The sequence below is a fragment of the Tiliqua scincoides genome, chromosome 6 (assembly GCF_035046505.1).
Source record: "Tiliqua scincoides isolate rTilSci1 chromosome 6, rTilSci1.hap2, whole genome shotgun sequence".
NCBI lineage: Eukaryota > Metazoa > Chordata > Lepidosauria > Squamata > Scincidae > Tiliqua > Tiliqua scincoides.
Window position 1 is genome coordinate 21,944,109 of NC_089826.1, and position 13,205 is coordinate 21,957,313.

A 13,205-nucleotide genomic window follows, 5' to 3' on the forward strand; every position below is an offset into this window, starting at 1 on the left:
TTTTATGGGTTCCGCCTTCTGCTTTAATGTGTGAAGTGGCATTTGCCTAGTAAGGGAAATCTGTTATAACTTGATCTGCTTCATGTGACAATTTTGGGAATGCAAAGGCTTAAATCCTGTGCTGGGGGAGGGATGTTCAACTCTCTGGTGCATATCAAATAAATTTGGATTTCTTCCCTTCTCCCTTTTCTCTTTCAGATATAATAAAAGGGCAGCCTTGTGGATGGCTCCAGAGTAGGCCAGATGGAACAGGATAGAACCAACCATGTTGAAGGCAGTAGTTTGAGCCCATTTCTAATACCACCTCCTTCTCATGTTTGCCAGGCAGAGCCTTTGTCAGTGAAGCTGCAGAACGGAAGCCCATTAGCCGAGGAGGCCCACGCGGAAGTAAATGGCAACCACACGTGGCTGCATTTCAAGGCCAACTATGGGATGACGCATGGAGCAAAAGGAAATGCAAATAATCGAATAAGCCCGGACCTTCTGCAGGAGAAGAGAGATTGTACCAGGCATATGCAAAATGGTGGGATAAAACGCACATTTAGTGAGCCTTCTCTACATGGGCTTCACCAGAACAAGAAACTTAAGCAAGACAACATCATAACAGGAGGAAAGGATACCTCATTAGACAGCAGTGATCAGCCAGATGTTTCTAACTCATGCAGTGAGAAGGACTTTGTGGGTTTCAGAGTAGAAAAAAATGCAGCTTCACTTCATATGCAGTCTTCAAGATACAACTGTGGTGCTTCAGAAACTCCTCACGCTCTCCCGGTTCCCAGTGAACAGGAGAGCAAAGACATTAATTGCCACAATGGGGACATTGTCTTGCTACATAAGAACAAGACAGTGCCAATACCTAATGGTGCTATAGTTTCTGCCTCTTCTATGGAAAACATGCATGGTGAACTCCTTGAGAAAACACTGTCTCAGTATAATCCAGATCATGTTTCCATTGCAATGCAGAAAACCACATCTCTCACACATGCCATAAACACTCGGGCTACTAGCGAGATGGCCTGTGGCATACCACATTCATCCCATACCTCAGGGCAGATCAGCTCCCCACAGACCTCAAACTCTGAGCTGCCTCCGGTGCTAGTTACTGTGGCTACTGAGGTCCACAATTCAGAAAACTCCAGTAAACCACCCATATTGCCAGCATGCTACACGTTTAAGAACTTAGAACTACAGATGCTGCCGCAAAACTCAGAAAATACACACCAGTCATGTACAGAGAACACTGATGTTGCAGCAAACATGGGGCAGGTTCCAGATCCAGATTTCTCACTACCCAATCCAGACTTCGCACTAAATCCTTGCAGCAATCTAAAACCTCAGAACCTCAGTTCAGAGGGATTGCCTGAACCAGCAGTAGAAAACGGTGCTTTGTTCCAGCAAGATTCCATGTTCAAAAAGGATTCTTTCAGTCCACCACCTGTTGCAGCCTCTTCTCCAGCTCCAGAAATAAACAGTATTCTGTCCATTGCAGTTGCAGAAGGCTGTAATTCATATGAGACCCCAAATCAAAGCATTCAGTTTAGAGAAAAGAATAATGCAGAGCTGCAGCAGGGGGAACTCGCAGTACAAGTTTCTGGCCTTGCCCAGCAAGCACTTGGTTCTCAACAGGGTCTACCAGAGGCTCAGATTTCCCAACAAACTGGCAGGGAGCCAGTTTGCAATGATATCACTGCAATGACTTTGGGCATCATGCAAAAATATCCTGAGGAAATGAAGCCAAAGTTGGAGCCTCACACTCAAGACCCGCAATTATCAGGAAGCAGTCAAGAGTTGCAACCACACTATCAACATCTCTTGGGCCAAATTAATCAGGAGACTCTTGCTGACAATGAAAGAGACCTGGTGAAAGATCGGTTGCAGCAGTCACACCCTAGCTCACATTCTCCCTGGACAGGAATGGCTTCCCCTCGTGTCCACCCCAGCGAATCTCCCCAAAAATCAAATGAGGTGCTCATGAGGACAATGCTTCAGCTCCAATCAAATTCTGGGGACCAGGCACATCCAAAACAATATCCTGGGAGCCCTGGTGCATCAAAAGGGCCTTCAGGACAGACCTGTTACCAGAACATCATGCAGTGCAAACAAGTTCTGGCAATATACAAGCATGAGGCAGCGCAAGTGCCAGCTCACCTTACAGCTGAGCAGCAAATTCAGTTCCAAAAGCAATCACCCCAGTTGGCAAAGATGGACACGCTGTTAAAATCCCATGAGCAGCAACAAAATACAAAGCACTTTCACTTTCAGCCACAAGCTGAATGCCACACAGAACAGTCTTTAGAGACACAATTAAAGTTGCAGCACTTAAATCCTCCGCCCCCGGAGAATGAGCAATTCTTACATTCACATATTTTGCAGCAGATGCTCCAGGCTCAGCCAACACAACTGCCCCAGAGTCCACAACTAACACTGAACCCCCAGCTGCAGCAAGGGTTGCACATGAAGAACAGAGAGCATCCTCAGACCTTTCCCCAGTCCCACAGCAATCAAGAACAGCAACTGGAAGGGAAGTCTTTTCGTCAGCTTAAATTAGAAGAATGCTTTGAAACCGCAAACAATTACTTCAAATCAGCTGAGTTGCCAGTACAAAACCCCCAGACGGAGCCGGAGCAGGCATCAGGTATAAACAATAAAGATTCCCTTTACAATCACACTTTTAAAGGACATCCCGTTATGAAGCATTCCTACCCAAACAGTATGCACTTAGTATCTGAAAAGAAGGAAAATGCCATGAACCCAGAGCTCTTTGCAGAGAACACAATTCACGACTTGCAGCACATGCAATATTATCCAAGTAATATGACTTCAAAACAAGACGTGTCCCAGTGCTTTCAGGAACAAAAGGTTCAGTCTCCCCAAACTTCATCTGGGCAGCTACCCTTCCAGCAAACACAGGGATATTCTAATTTGAACACCACCATGTGTACCCAGCAAGCTACCCAGATGCAACAGAGGTACTCACCATATAGTCAGCAAGTCACATCCCATGCAGTAGATCGGAGAGGGTGTCATCTTCCTTCTCAACCCCACAGGGATTTTCAAAAGCACGCTGCTCTCAGGTGGCACATCTTGAACAAGCAAGAACAGCAAGTCAACCAAAACAAATCTGAGACATGCTCCAGTATGGGACACAAGCCTATCAAAGCCGAGGCAGGCTCCAAGTCTAATGTCTGCCTGCGCCCATCAGTTGGGCAGCTGGAAAACAAAACGTGGAAGAAAACAATTAAACAAGAGATTCAGCACTTTGGTTGTGAGAATATGCAACAAAAGAGTATCATTGAAACAATGGAACAGCAGCTAAAACAGATTCAGGTCAAAACACTCTTTGATCACAAGTCCCTTACTATCAGATCACCAAAACATGTGAAGCTTGAAACTGCAGGGCCCATCACTATTCTGTCAAGAAATTCCACTGCTGCAGATTTCAACAGCTACGCAGCTTCTTTTGATCAGCAGGCCATTCATCCTAATGAAAAAACGCCAACCAAAAGAACGGCTGGAACAGCGCTCAATCATTTTTTAGAGTCACCTTCCAAGTTATTTGATACTCCTGTGAAAAACTTATTGGATACACCTGTCAAAACCCAGTATGATTTCCCATCATGTAGCTGTGTTGGTGAGTAAGCTGTACAGTATTTTAATATAAATCTTATACATTCAATGTTTTAGAGCTTAGCAATGCTAATCAACTTCCATACTTTATGCAAACCCTCCTCCCGCGTTATCTTGAAGATAGCTTTCTCTTCCCACGGTCAAATATAAGATAAAGCATAGCTGGCTTCTAACATTTTGAGCAAGATATAGGGGTAAGTTGGGACTTGGTGAGAGAATTGAGACTCTTAAAAGTGTTCTTCTTCCCCCAAAACATTGAAATCCAAGAACTCAAGATATGGTCTGAGAACACATTCTGTAACAACCTTCGTGAAGCCAACAGGTCTAGATCTGGTCAGTGTTTACTTGGGAGACTACTTGAGAATCCCATGTACAGTGTCTTCTCCCACCATATAATGTTAACTCATTTGTGCCTGGCCCACAGGTGTACACATTTGGTCCCTGTCATGCATATGCAGCATTGGGCAGAAACGGCGTATTAATATTTGGATCAGATGTAATTAGGCGATTTGTTTCCCTTTTAAGATCTCTGCACCAAAAAAGAAAAACTGTTGATGGAAGTTTAATCTGAACATAAGAAGAGCCCCACTGGATCAGGCCAAAGGCCCATCTAGTTCAGCTTCCTGTATGTCACAGGGGCCCACCAAATGCCCCAGGGAGCACACAAGGCAACAGACACTGAGTCCCAGTGCCCTCCCCTGCATCTGGCAGTCAGAGGCAGCCTGCCTCTAAAACCAAGAGCTTACACATACCTACTATGACTTGTAACCTGTAATGAACTTTTTCTCGAGAAATTTGTCTAATCCCCTCTTAAAGGCATCCAGGCAGGATGCCATCGCTACTTCCTGTGGCAAAGAGTTCCACAAACTAATTACACGCTGCGTAAAGAAATATTTTTTTCTGTCTGTCCTAACTTTCGTGGATGTCCCTTGGTTCTGGTGTTATGTGAGAGGAAAAAGAGCATCTCTCTATCCACTCTGTTCATCCCCTGCATGATTTTGTATGTCTCAATCATGTCCCTCCTCAGGCACCTCTTTTCTAGACTGAAGAGGCCCAAACACTGTAGCCTTTCCTCATAAGGATGGTGCCCCAGCCCAGTAATGATTTTGGTTGCTCTCTTTTGCACCTTTTCCATCTCTACTATGTCCTTTTTGAGATGTGGCGACCAGAACTGGACACAATACTCCAGATGTGGCCTTACCATCGATTTGTACAATGACGTTGCATTCACTGTCTTATTCTCAATGCCTTTCCTAATGATCCCAAGCATGGAATTATCCCTCTTCACTGCCACTGCACATTCGGTCGACACTTTCATTGAGCTGTCCGCAAGGACCCCAAGATCTCTCTCCTGATCTGTCTCAGACAGCTCAGAACCCATTAGCCTATATATTGAACTTTCTGTGTTGAGCCTATATATTGAACTTCCTCCAATCTTCTGTTAATTGAATATAATAACAAATTCCATTGACTTCTGATGAAAACAGAGAAGCCCTAACCTGTTTGGACCCAGGTATTTGGAGGATCATCTCCTCCTGTGTGAGTCATTGCAGGTGCCCTTATCTTTTGATGTCAGGCTGGCAGTGATCTATGGCAGCACTTGTTCTGTTGTGGCACCTGGCCTCCAGAACTCCTCCTCCCTCAAACTTAGGATTGCCCTCTCTTTACTGGCCTTCCACTGGGGTCTGAAGACCTTTTTGTTTGACATTGCTTTTAACTAGGACATCACTGGTTTTCATTGCTGCTTTTATTGTATTATTTTTATTATTTGATCTTTTGTATTATATAGGCTGCCTTGAAGTTCGAAAAGGGTAGAAGAACAGGGTATAAATCTTCTAAATCAGTGGTTCTCAAACTTTTAGCATAGGGACCCACTTTTTAGAATGAGAATCTGTCAGGACCCACCGGAAGTGATGTCATGACTGGAAGTTATATCATCAAGCAGGAAAATTTTTGACTATCCTAGGCTGAATCCTACCCACACTTACCCAGGAGTAAGTCTCATTGACTATCATTGTTAAAAGCATATTTAAAAAAAAAAAAGCATAGCCTGTTAAAAGTACAGATCTGTACCATTTCCCCAAATGCAGTCACCTACTATGGTAGCATCAAGTGTAATATATTAAAAATAAAATATTTTTATTTATTTATTTGATTTGTATTCTGCCTTTCTCCCCGAAGGGCACCCAAAATATTGAAATGAATGGGGCCCCACCTGAAATTGACTCGCGACCCACCTAGTGGGTCCCAACCCACAGTTTGAGAAACACTGTTCTAAATAAATAAAATAAAATGCTACCATAGTATGTGACTGCATTTGGTCAAAGTTAGAGTAATTGTGTTCACAGTGCAATTTTCTGCATGTCTATTCAGCCCAACTGAGTTCAATATGACTTACTCCTAGGTAAATGTACATAGGATTGTGACTAACCACTTACATACATTTCCTCCCTGTTGTATTGCATTAGATGATCCACCTCTTGTACCCCAAACATTGCTCACAATCCTGTCTAGTACACTAATCTATACTCTATTTTCATGTTTTGGTTCTTTTTCAATTGCTATTCTGAAACAGAAAATAATAGCTTCTTCCACCCCCTGTCTAATATTAGTCTGTATAAATGACCTGTCGCAATCCAGGTGTAGAATTTTCTCTGCCTGTAGAATATATTTTGAACTCATTAAAAATTTGGCCCAAAGTGATCCATGTAATGATAAACTGAATATAAACCATTGTTGTATAACTGTTAAATAAATCATTGACATAATATTAACCTTTTTTGTTTCATTCTTGTTTTAAACAGAGCAGATCATTGAAAAAGATGAAGGTCCTTTCTACACTCATCTAGGAGCTGGTCCTAACGTGGCTGCTATTAGAGAAATAATGGAAGAACGGTAATGAATGCTAAGGCATACAGCAAATTAAAGTTTATCCATTTGTGCATGTTGGAATTTTTTCCAGTCTTTGCATATCAAGAACACCACAATTGTAGACCCAAGTAATTACTGGTAGGCTGGTTATTCCAGCAGTGCCAACACTGGCACTGCACTATTCACTGGAGAGTCACAATATTTGACAGATCTGCTAGCCTGCTGTCATAAGCTGCCCACTATGAGGCAGATGCCAACAGATACAAACAGGAAAAAGCATTCACCAGCCTGCCAAGTAAGAGTGTTGGCAGTGACAGCAAAATGAGGCAGCAACGTAGTGTTCCCTGTAGGGTCATGCATGCCAAGACACATAGGAGAGACGGAAAACGGCACGTGCATTTAAAGAAAAAATGGGCTTGTACAAAATGCTGCTCGGGGTTCACATTTCTTCTACTTGTTTACATTAGACATCTTTTTAAGTCACTTGAATGCCTCATGGAAATAACTGACCAGCTTAGACTTTGCAGTTCAACAGGCAGCTCTACAACAGAATGTTTTTCCCAGGAAATTACAGCCCAGTCATGAGTTGCCCAGCACCCAGGCTGCAGTGGTGCCAAAATGCTGCCGCGGCATCCTTTGCGTGCTGGGCCACGGCCAACAGCTGCTTGGGGGAAGGGAACAGACATTCCCTTCCCCCGGGTACGGTAAGACACCCTGCAATGGGGCTACTTGAATCTGTGCAGGCTGTTTAACCAGCGCAGAGTAAAGCAGTTATGTGTCAGGCCTGGAGGCCCAACACAGGGCTATGGATCCAGTAGAGCTCAGCTCTGCCAGTCCATCCCTCCCTCCCTCCCTCCACCCCACTCCCTGCCTCTCCCCCCAACCTCGGAACGCCTCCCCCATGCCCCCACTCACCTCTCCAGCGCTTGCCTGGAGCTCCGGGCGGTGGCTGCCCGTCCTCTGCTCAGCGTGGGCTTGCGCTCAGCCAGCACCTACGCTGGCCCAGCGGTCAGTGTCACAGGTGTGCCTTATGGCATGTTTGCAACACTGCGCACCATTTAGAACTTTAGAGAGTGTGCATTGGTATAAGCCTAGCAGCCTATATAAGGAACCTAATGTATGAGCCTCTAGGAATTTTAGATTCAGAAAAAAGAAAACTTTCAATAGATTAACTCATGACAAATTTAAAGCACAGATAACATTTTTCATTGAAAAAATTGCATATTGTCATTACTCTGCATTTTGGATGTGATGCATGGTAGACTATCAAATGTAAATGAAAACTAATGTTATTTTTTAATGGGAATTAATTCAAAGTAAAGGGCATTTTTACTTGTATCTGCTGAACTAAAATGAGGGCATAAAGATCCTCTCCTCCTGAATGCTGCCTCATCTGCAGTTTTTAATCTTTTCTGATGGCCATCATGTGTAAGATATCAGTTTTGGTGTAGTAAGAAAACAAACACTGTTTCTTGAATTATGGGACAAGCTTTTTAAAATTTGTTGTGAATATTCACAATAGATCTCAGTGCAGGATATGATTAGAGTAGGGGTTTCTCAGTAATGGCACAAACTTTGCCTCTGGTATACATAGCTCTATATTTGAACTCCTGTATTCACTTTATTCATGCATTATTTTTTCTAAGATATGGACAGAAAGGCAAAGCCATAAGGATTGAGAGGATTGTCTACACAGGGAAAGAAGGGAAAAGTGCTCAAGGCTGTCCTATTGCTAAATGGGTAAGAATCATGCCTGCTTCACCATAAAAAGAATCTTATTTGTTTGAGTAGAAAAAGTGAGCATGTATTTTCTGTAAATAAGAAGGTAGTTATGAAGAATTACTGACAGCCAACTGGCCTGCCCCATATCCAATGGAGGGCTGGGCAGTAGCATCACTAGGGTTTGTGTCCCCCAGTACAGGAGGCCAGTGCATCACCTCCATGATGGACTTCCTCCCGTGCAGTGGGCAGGGCAACAACCTGGTGTTGGGCATGGTTAATGTACCATTGCCCCACCCCGCTAGTTTTTTGACCATACCTTTCAATAGGATAGAGATATTTCACTCCAGTTTTTTTCATTGCATTCTGCTGTAAATTGCACATCAAATGGTATATGATGGTCCTATTCCTACAAACCACATTTTTTAGTGATTTTGGTCACTATTCATGTCACCCCCCCAGTATGCGTCACCCCCCCATGCACGTCACCCCAGTGTAGGCTGCACCCCCTAGCAATGCCACTGGGGCTGGGACTGGCTACGGCACAAGTTGAATGAACTCCCCTTACCCTGTGTCATGCCACAGCCAACCCTAAGGGGCTACTCAGATTTGTGCCAGTGAAATCACTGATGCAAATCTGAGTGGCCTGGGTTGGACCAACCTGGCCAGGGACAGCGGTTAGGATCCGGCCTAACCCCCCTCCATGAACCACTCTGCCCACTCGCCCACCTGCCACTGACCCTTCCCCCTGGAACATCTTCGTTTTGCCCTCCTCAACCCCCCGCATTGGCCATCTTTGGCTGGCATAGCCTTACGTTCTCTGGGTGGTGCAGAGGCTGGGATACAGTCTCCATGGGCCAGCGCCTGTCCATGCCCTGGCCCAGCCAACTCGAGAGGAGGTGCAAACATGCCTTACAGCACATTTGCAACAGTACTGGGCCAATGCAAGGGACTTGCGCCAGCCTTGAGAGCACTCAGGATTGCGCTCTGAGTGAAATTATTCAGATTTTCTTTTCATTTACAAAAATAATCTATGAAAACACAGAAAAGAATGGTAAATTCTTAGTAAATTGTAAGTACAAACCTATCTCATTGTTCATAGTTGCCCAACCTTGCCATATTTCAACCTTGCCATATTTCACAGAACATTTATAACAACTGGAAAATGAGCACTTCCCTACATAAATGTATTTTCTTACATCTTTGTATTTTTTCCTATAGCTATGTGAATTGCTTTGTGAACTATTTTTTTGATGACAAGTGGTAATAATAATAGTAACAACAACATCAGTCGAATTACAGAAGACAGCCATAATTGGCATAGCATCCATCCTTCATCGGTACCTCATCTACACCTAGACGTCAGGCAGATGTCCATGTGGATGAGGATTTACCAGCTGATAAATGTTGTGGTTTTTGTGTGTATATGATCATTATCAGCTGTGTTGTCATTTTGATGTGAATAAAATTAATAATAATAAATGCAGACCCCCCCGGTAGAGTTAAATTAAGCTCAGAGAAGCTTAATGAGTAAAATTATGACGCTTTGAAGATATACTTCATCAGCGTCCTTCCAAACTCGCATAAGTGTTTTCTATTTACTTATTTATTCAAAAATTCATTTATTCTTACCCTGCCTTTTCCATAAACTCAGAACCACTGACAGATGCAGTAGAGACCATTCAAATGCATTATTAAAATATAAAACCCACAGCCAATATAACCAAGACAGAGATAAAAGATAACCGGGTGGCGCATTCCTAAATTGTATATAATACAATTATTCCTAAAAATGAGCAAGTGATTAAATACATATATTGTATCCTAACCTATATTTCCACAAACAAAAGGCAATTCGATTTGTGCAAGGGAGGAAAGGCAATTTTGACTAATTCCATCAGCAGCCTCCCATTGCACATCCCATCTTGCCTCAGAGAGTCCCTGAACTCATAAGAGTGGGTTTTCAAATGCAATGGAGGGCTGCTGCCAGAAGGATGGGCAGGAACTTCCTTTGTCCACAGTAGGGTTAGGATATAGCTGAATGTGCTTTGTTTTACCATTCTTATCAGTAGGAGATATGAAGCGTCCACATGTAGAGTTACTCCATTGGTCCATCAGTCCAGTAGTTCCTGCTCTGATCAACTTCAGCTCTTGCCTAGCCCAACTCTCTGGAATCGTTTTTAATGCTCTGAATTAAATTAGAAACTTTCTGCATGCAAAGCATACACTGTGTTCACAGAGATATGACCTTCATAACTTGGCTTACAGACAAACTAGACAAGATAAGAAGCAAGATTTTTTTTTTTAATGTCCGTGTTCTGTCTCCTTGTATATCTTGCAAAAATAAATCACCTTTTGGAATTTTTTGCTGGGCACACAGGTGATTCGTAGAACTAACACTGAAGAAAAACTCCTTTGTTTGGTGAGGGAGCGTGCAGGTCATACCTGCGAAACAGCAGTGATCGTCGTTCTGATCCTGGTGTGGGAAGGAATTTCTCAGAGCCTGGCAGACAAGCTGTACTCGGAACTTTCTGAAACTCTAAGGAAGTATGGCACACTCACAAATCGTCGATGCGCTCTCAATGAAGAGTAAGTATGAAGTGCCGAGTCAGGGGCCCCCAACTCAAGTGTTTTTCCCACACGTGCGACTCACGAGTCCATGGGTCAGCAGAAAACATGCATTTTTATGACAAGTTCAAGTCACCTGACACGAGTTCCCAACCCTGCCAATAACTACCCCCTTTCTGCTTTCAACATGCCTCCACTCTGGCCCAGTCCTCTCCCCATCCTTCCCCCTCCCTGCCTCATTCCCCCTGCCCACTGCTCACCTCCCATGCCAACTTACCAGTTCCAGAGCATCCGGGATTGCTGCTGTCATGCAGTCACTGCCACTTACCATTTCTGGTAAGGCCCTTAGTTTTAGGCCCTTAGACAGTGGTGTAGCTAAGGGGGTGTAGGGGGTGGCACTTGGACCAAACAACAAGCTGAGCTTGACACTAGTGGCCAAAATTGTGAAAACCTTGGTATGTACTAATAATACGATCATATTAGATCATTGGAAAGGTAATGTAATGCAGAATGCAATTAAACAAACCATGCTGGAATATCTGTATTCTATCAAAAGATATGACCAATTAACCAGAAAACCTTTTGTTTGTTTACTTAATAAATTAAATTTGATTTTGTCAAGGGGGGTCTACAAAATCTTCTTTGACCTCAGGTAGCAGTTGCCTTAGCCAGTGGCATAGCTAAGGGGGTGAAGGGGTAGCAGTTGTACTGGGCAACAAGCTTTAGGGGGGCAATAAGCTGTGCTTAACATTAGTGGCCAAAATTGTGAAAACCTTGGTATGTATGAATAATACCATTATATAACATTGGAAAGGTGATTTAACGCATAATGCAATGAAACAAACTGCATTGGAATATCTGAATTCTATCAAACATTATGGCCAATTAACCAGAAAATTAACCAGAAAACATTTGTGGAACAAAAAGTGAATTTTCTTAACTCAAGTCACTTTTTCATGTGGTGCTCCTCTTATATTTAGCAGGAAGAGAATAAACGTCCCTCTTCACCCCACCACAGTCTCTCTAGCCCAGTGTTTCTCAAACTGTGGGTCGGGACCCACTAGGTGGGTCGCGAGCCAATTTCAGGTGGGTCCCCATTCATTTCAATATTTTATTTTTAATATATTACACTTGATACTACCATGGCATGTGACTACATCTGGGGAAATGTTACAGGTCTGTTCTTCTAACAGGCTATTGTGTATATGATAGTAAATGGGACTTACTCCTGGATAGGATTACAGCCTAGGATTGTTAAAACTCTTCCTGCTTAATGATGTCACTTCTGGTATGACATCACTTCTCATTCTAAAAAGTGGGTCCCGATGCGAAAAGTGTAAGAACCACTGCTCTAGCCAATAAGGGGCACGCTATTTGTTTGTTTGTTTGTTTGTTTGTTTGTTTGTTTGTTTGTTTGTTTGTTTGTTTGTTTGTTTGTTTGTTTAAATTTGATTTTGTCATGGAGGGGGGCTACAAATCTTCTTTAAGCCCAGGTAGCAGATAGATGCCTTAGGGCCCAATCCTAACCAATTTTCCAGTGCTGGTGCAGCTGTGCCAATGGGGCATGCACTGCATCCTGTGGTGGGGAGACAGTCACAGAGGCCTCCTCAAGGTATGGACACATTTGTTCCCTTACCTCGGGGCTGCATTGCGACTGCACTGGTGCTGGAAAGTTGGATAGGATTGGGCCCTTAGCTGTGCCACTGGCTGGGGGGATGTGGCTGAGCAAGTGGGTGGTGAGCTGCTGGGGGGAGGAGGCAGAATTTTTGCTGATATTCACTTTTTTTGAAAAGCCCAGGCATGATATCACTTCTGGTTGTAACATCACTTCCGGGGCATCGTTTTGAGCTACACGATCATTAGCTACGCGACTGCCCTTAGATTCTTCTCTTGTTATTCAACCAAAAATAATTGTATTAACTGAAGTTACTGTTCTTATGTGATAGTTCAATAGAAAGAAGAGAAGTTGTCTGTCTTATTTTTTGTGATCATGAGATTCTGAAGACAAGAGTCTTGAGAGAATCCTCATCTCAGTCCAAGTTTCTAGACTCTTATATTTTCATTCTTAATATTACTGGGCACGGTAAGAAGATTTGCAAAACATTATGAGGTGTAAAATTCTAGGTACATCCACACTGTGATTTATAGGTTGTTACAAAAGTGATTCTCTTCTTTCTTAGACGAACTTGTGCATGCCAAGGGCTAAACCCTGAGACTTGTGGTGCATCTTTTTCCTTTGGTTGTTCATGGAGTATGTACTACAATGGATGCAAATTTGCCAGGAGCAAAGTCCCGAGAAAGTTTAAACTATTAGGAGACGATCCCAAAGAGGTAGGAGCAAAATAAAATTAAATGTGTTGCATTGCCTGAAACATTTCTATCCAGGTTGCGGTACACAATATAAACGGCACATAAGGTCA

The 13,205-nt window shown here is 43.2% G+C and overlaps 1 protein-coding gene across 1 annotated transcript in view; it reads left to right on the top strand.

Annotated features, from left to right (window-relative positions):
* The window catches only part of TET2 (tet methylcytosine dioxygenase 2), a 97,527-nt gene that overhangs the window by 67,837 nt on the left and 16,485 nt on the right, over positions 1-13,205 (top strand). Inside the window, exons 2-6 of the mRNA XM_066632132.1 lie at positions 199-3,631; positions 6,432-6,522; positions 8,145-8,238; positions 10,598-10,806; positions 12,966-13,116. Coding sequence (XP_066488229.1) covers positions 244-3,631; positions 6,432-6,522; positions 8,145-8,238; positions 10,598-10,806; positions 12,966-13,116 — 3,933 coding nt within the window. The 5' untranslated portion in view covers positions 199-243. The remainder of the gene's footprint in view (positions 1-198; positions 3,632-6,431; positions 6,523-8,144; positions 8,239-10,597; positions 10,807-12,965; positions 13,117-13,205) is intronic.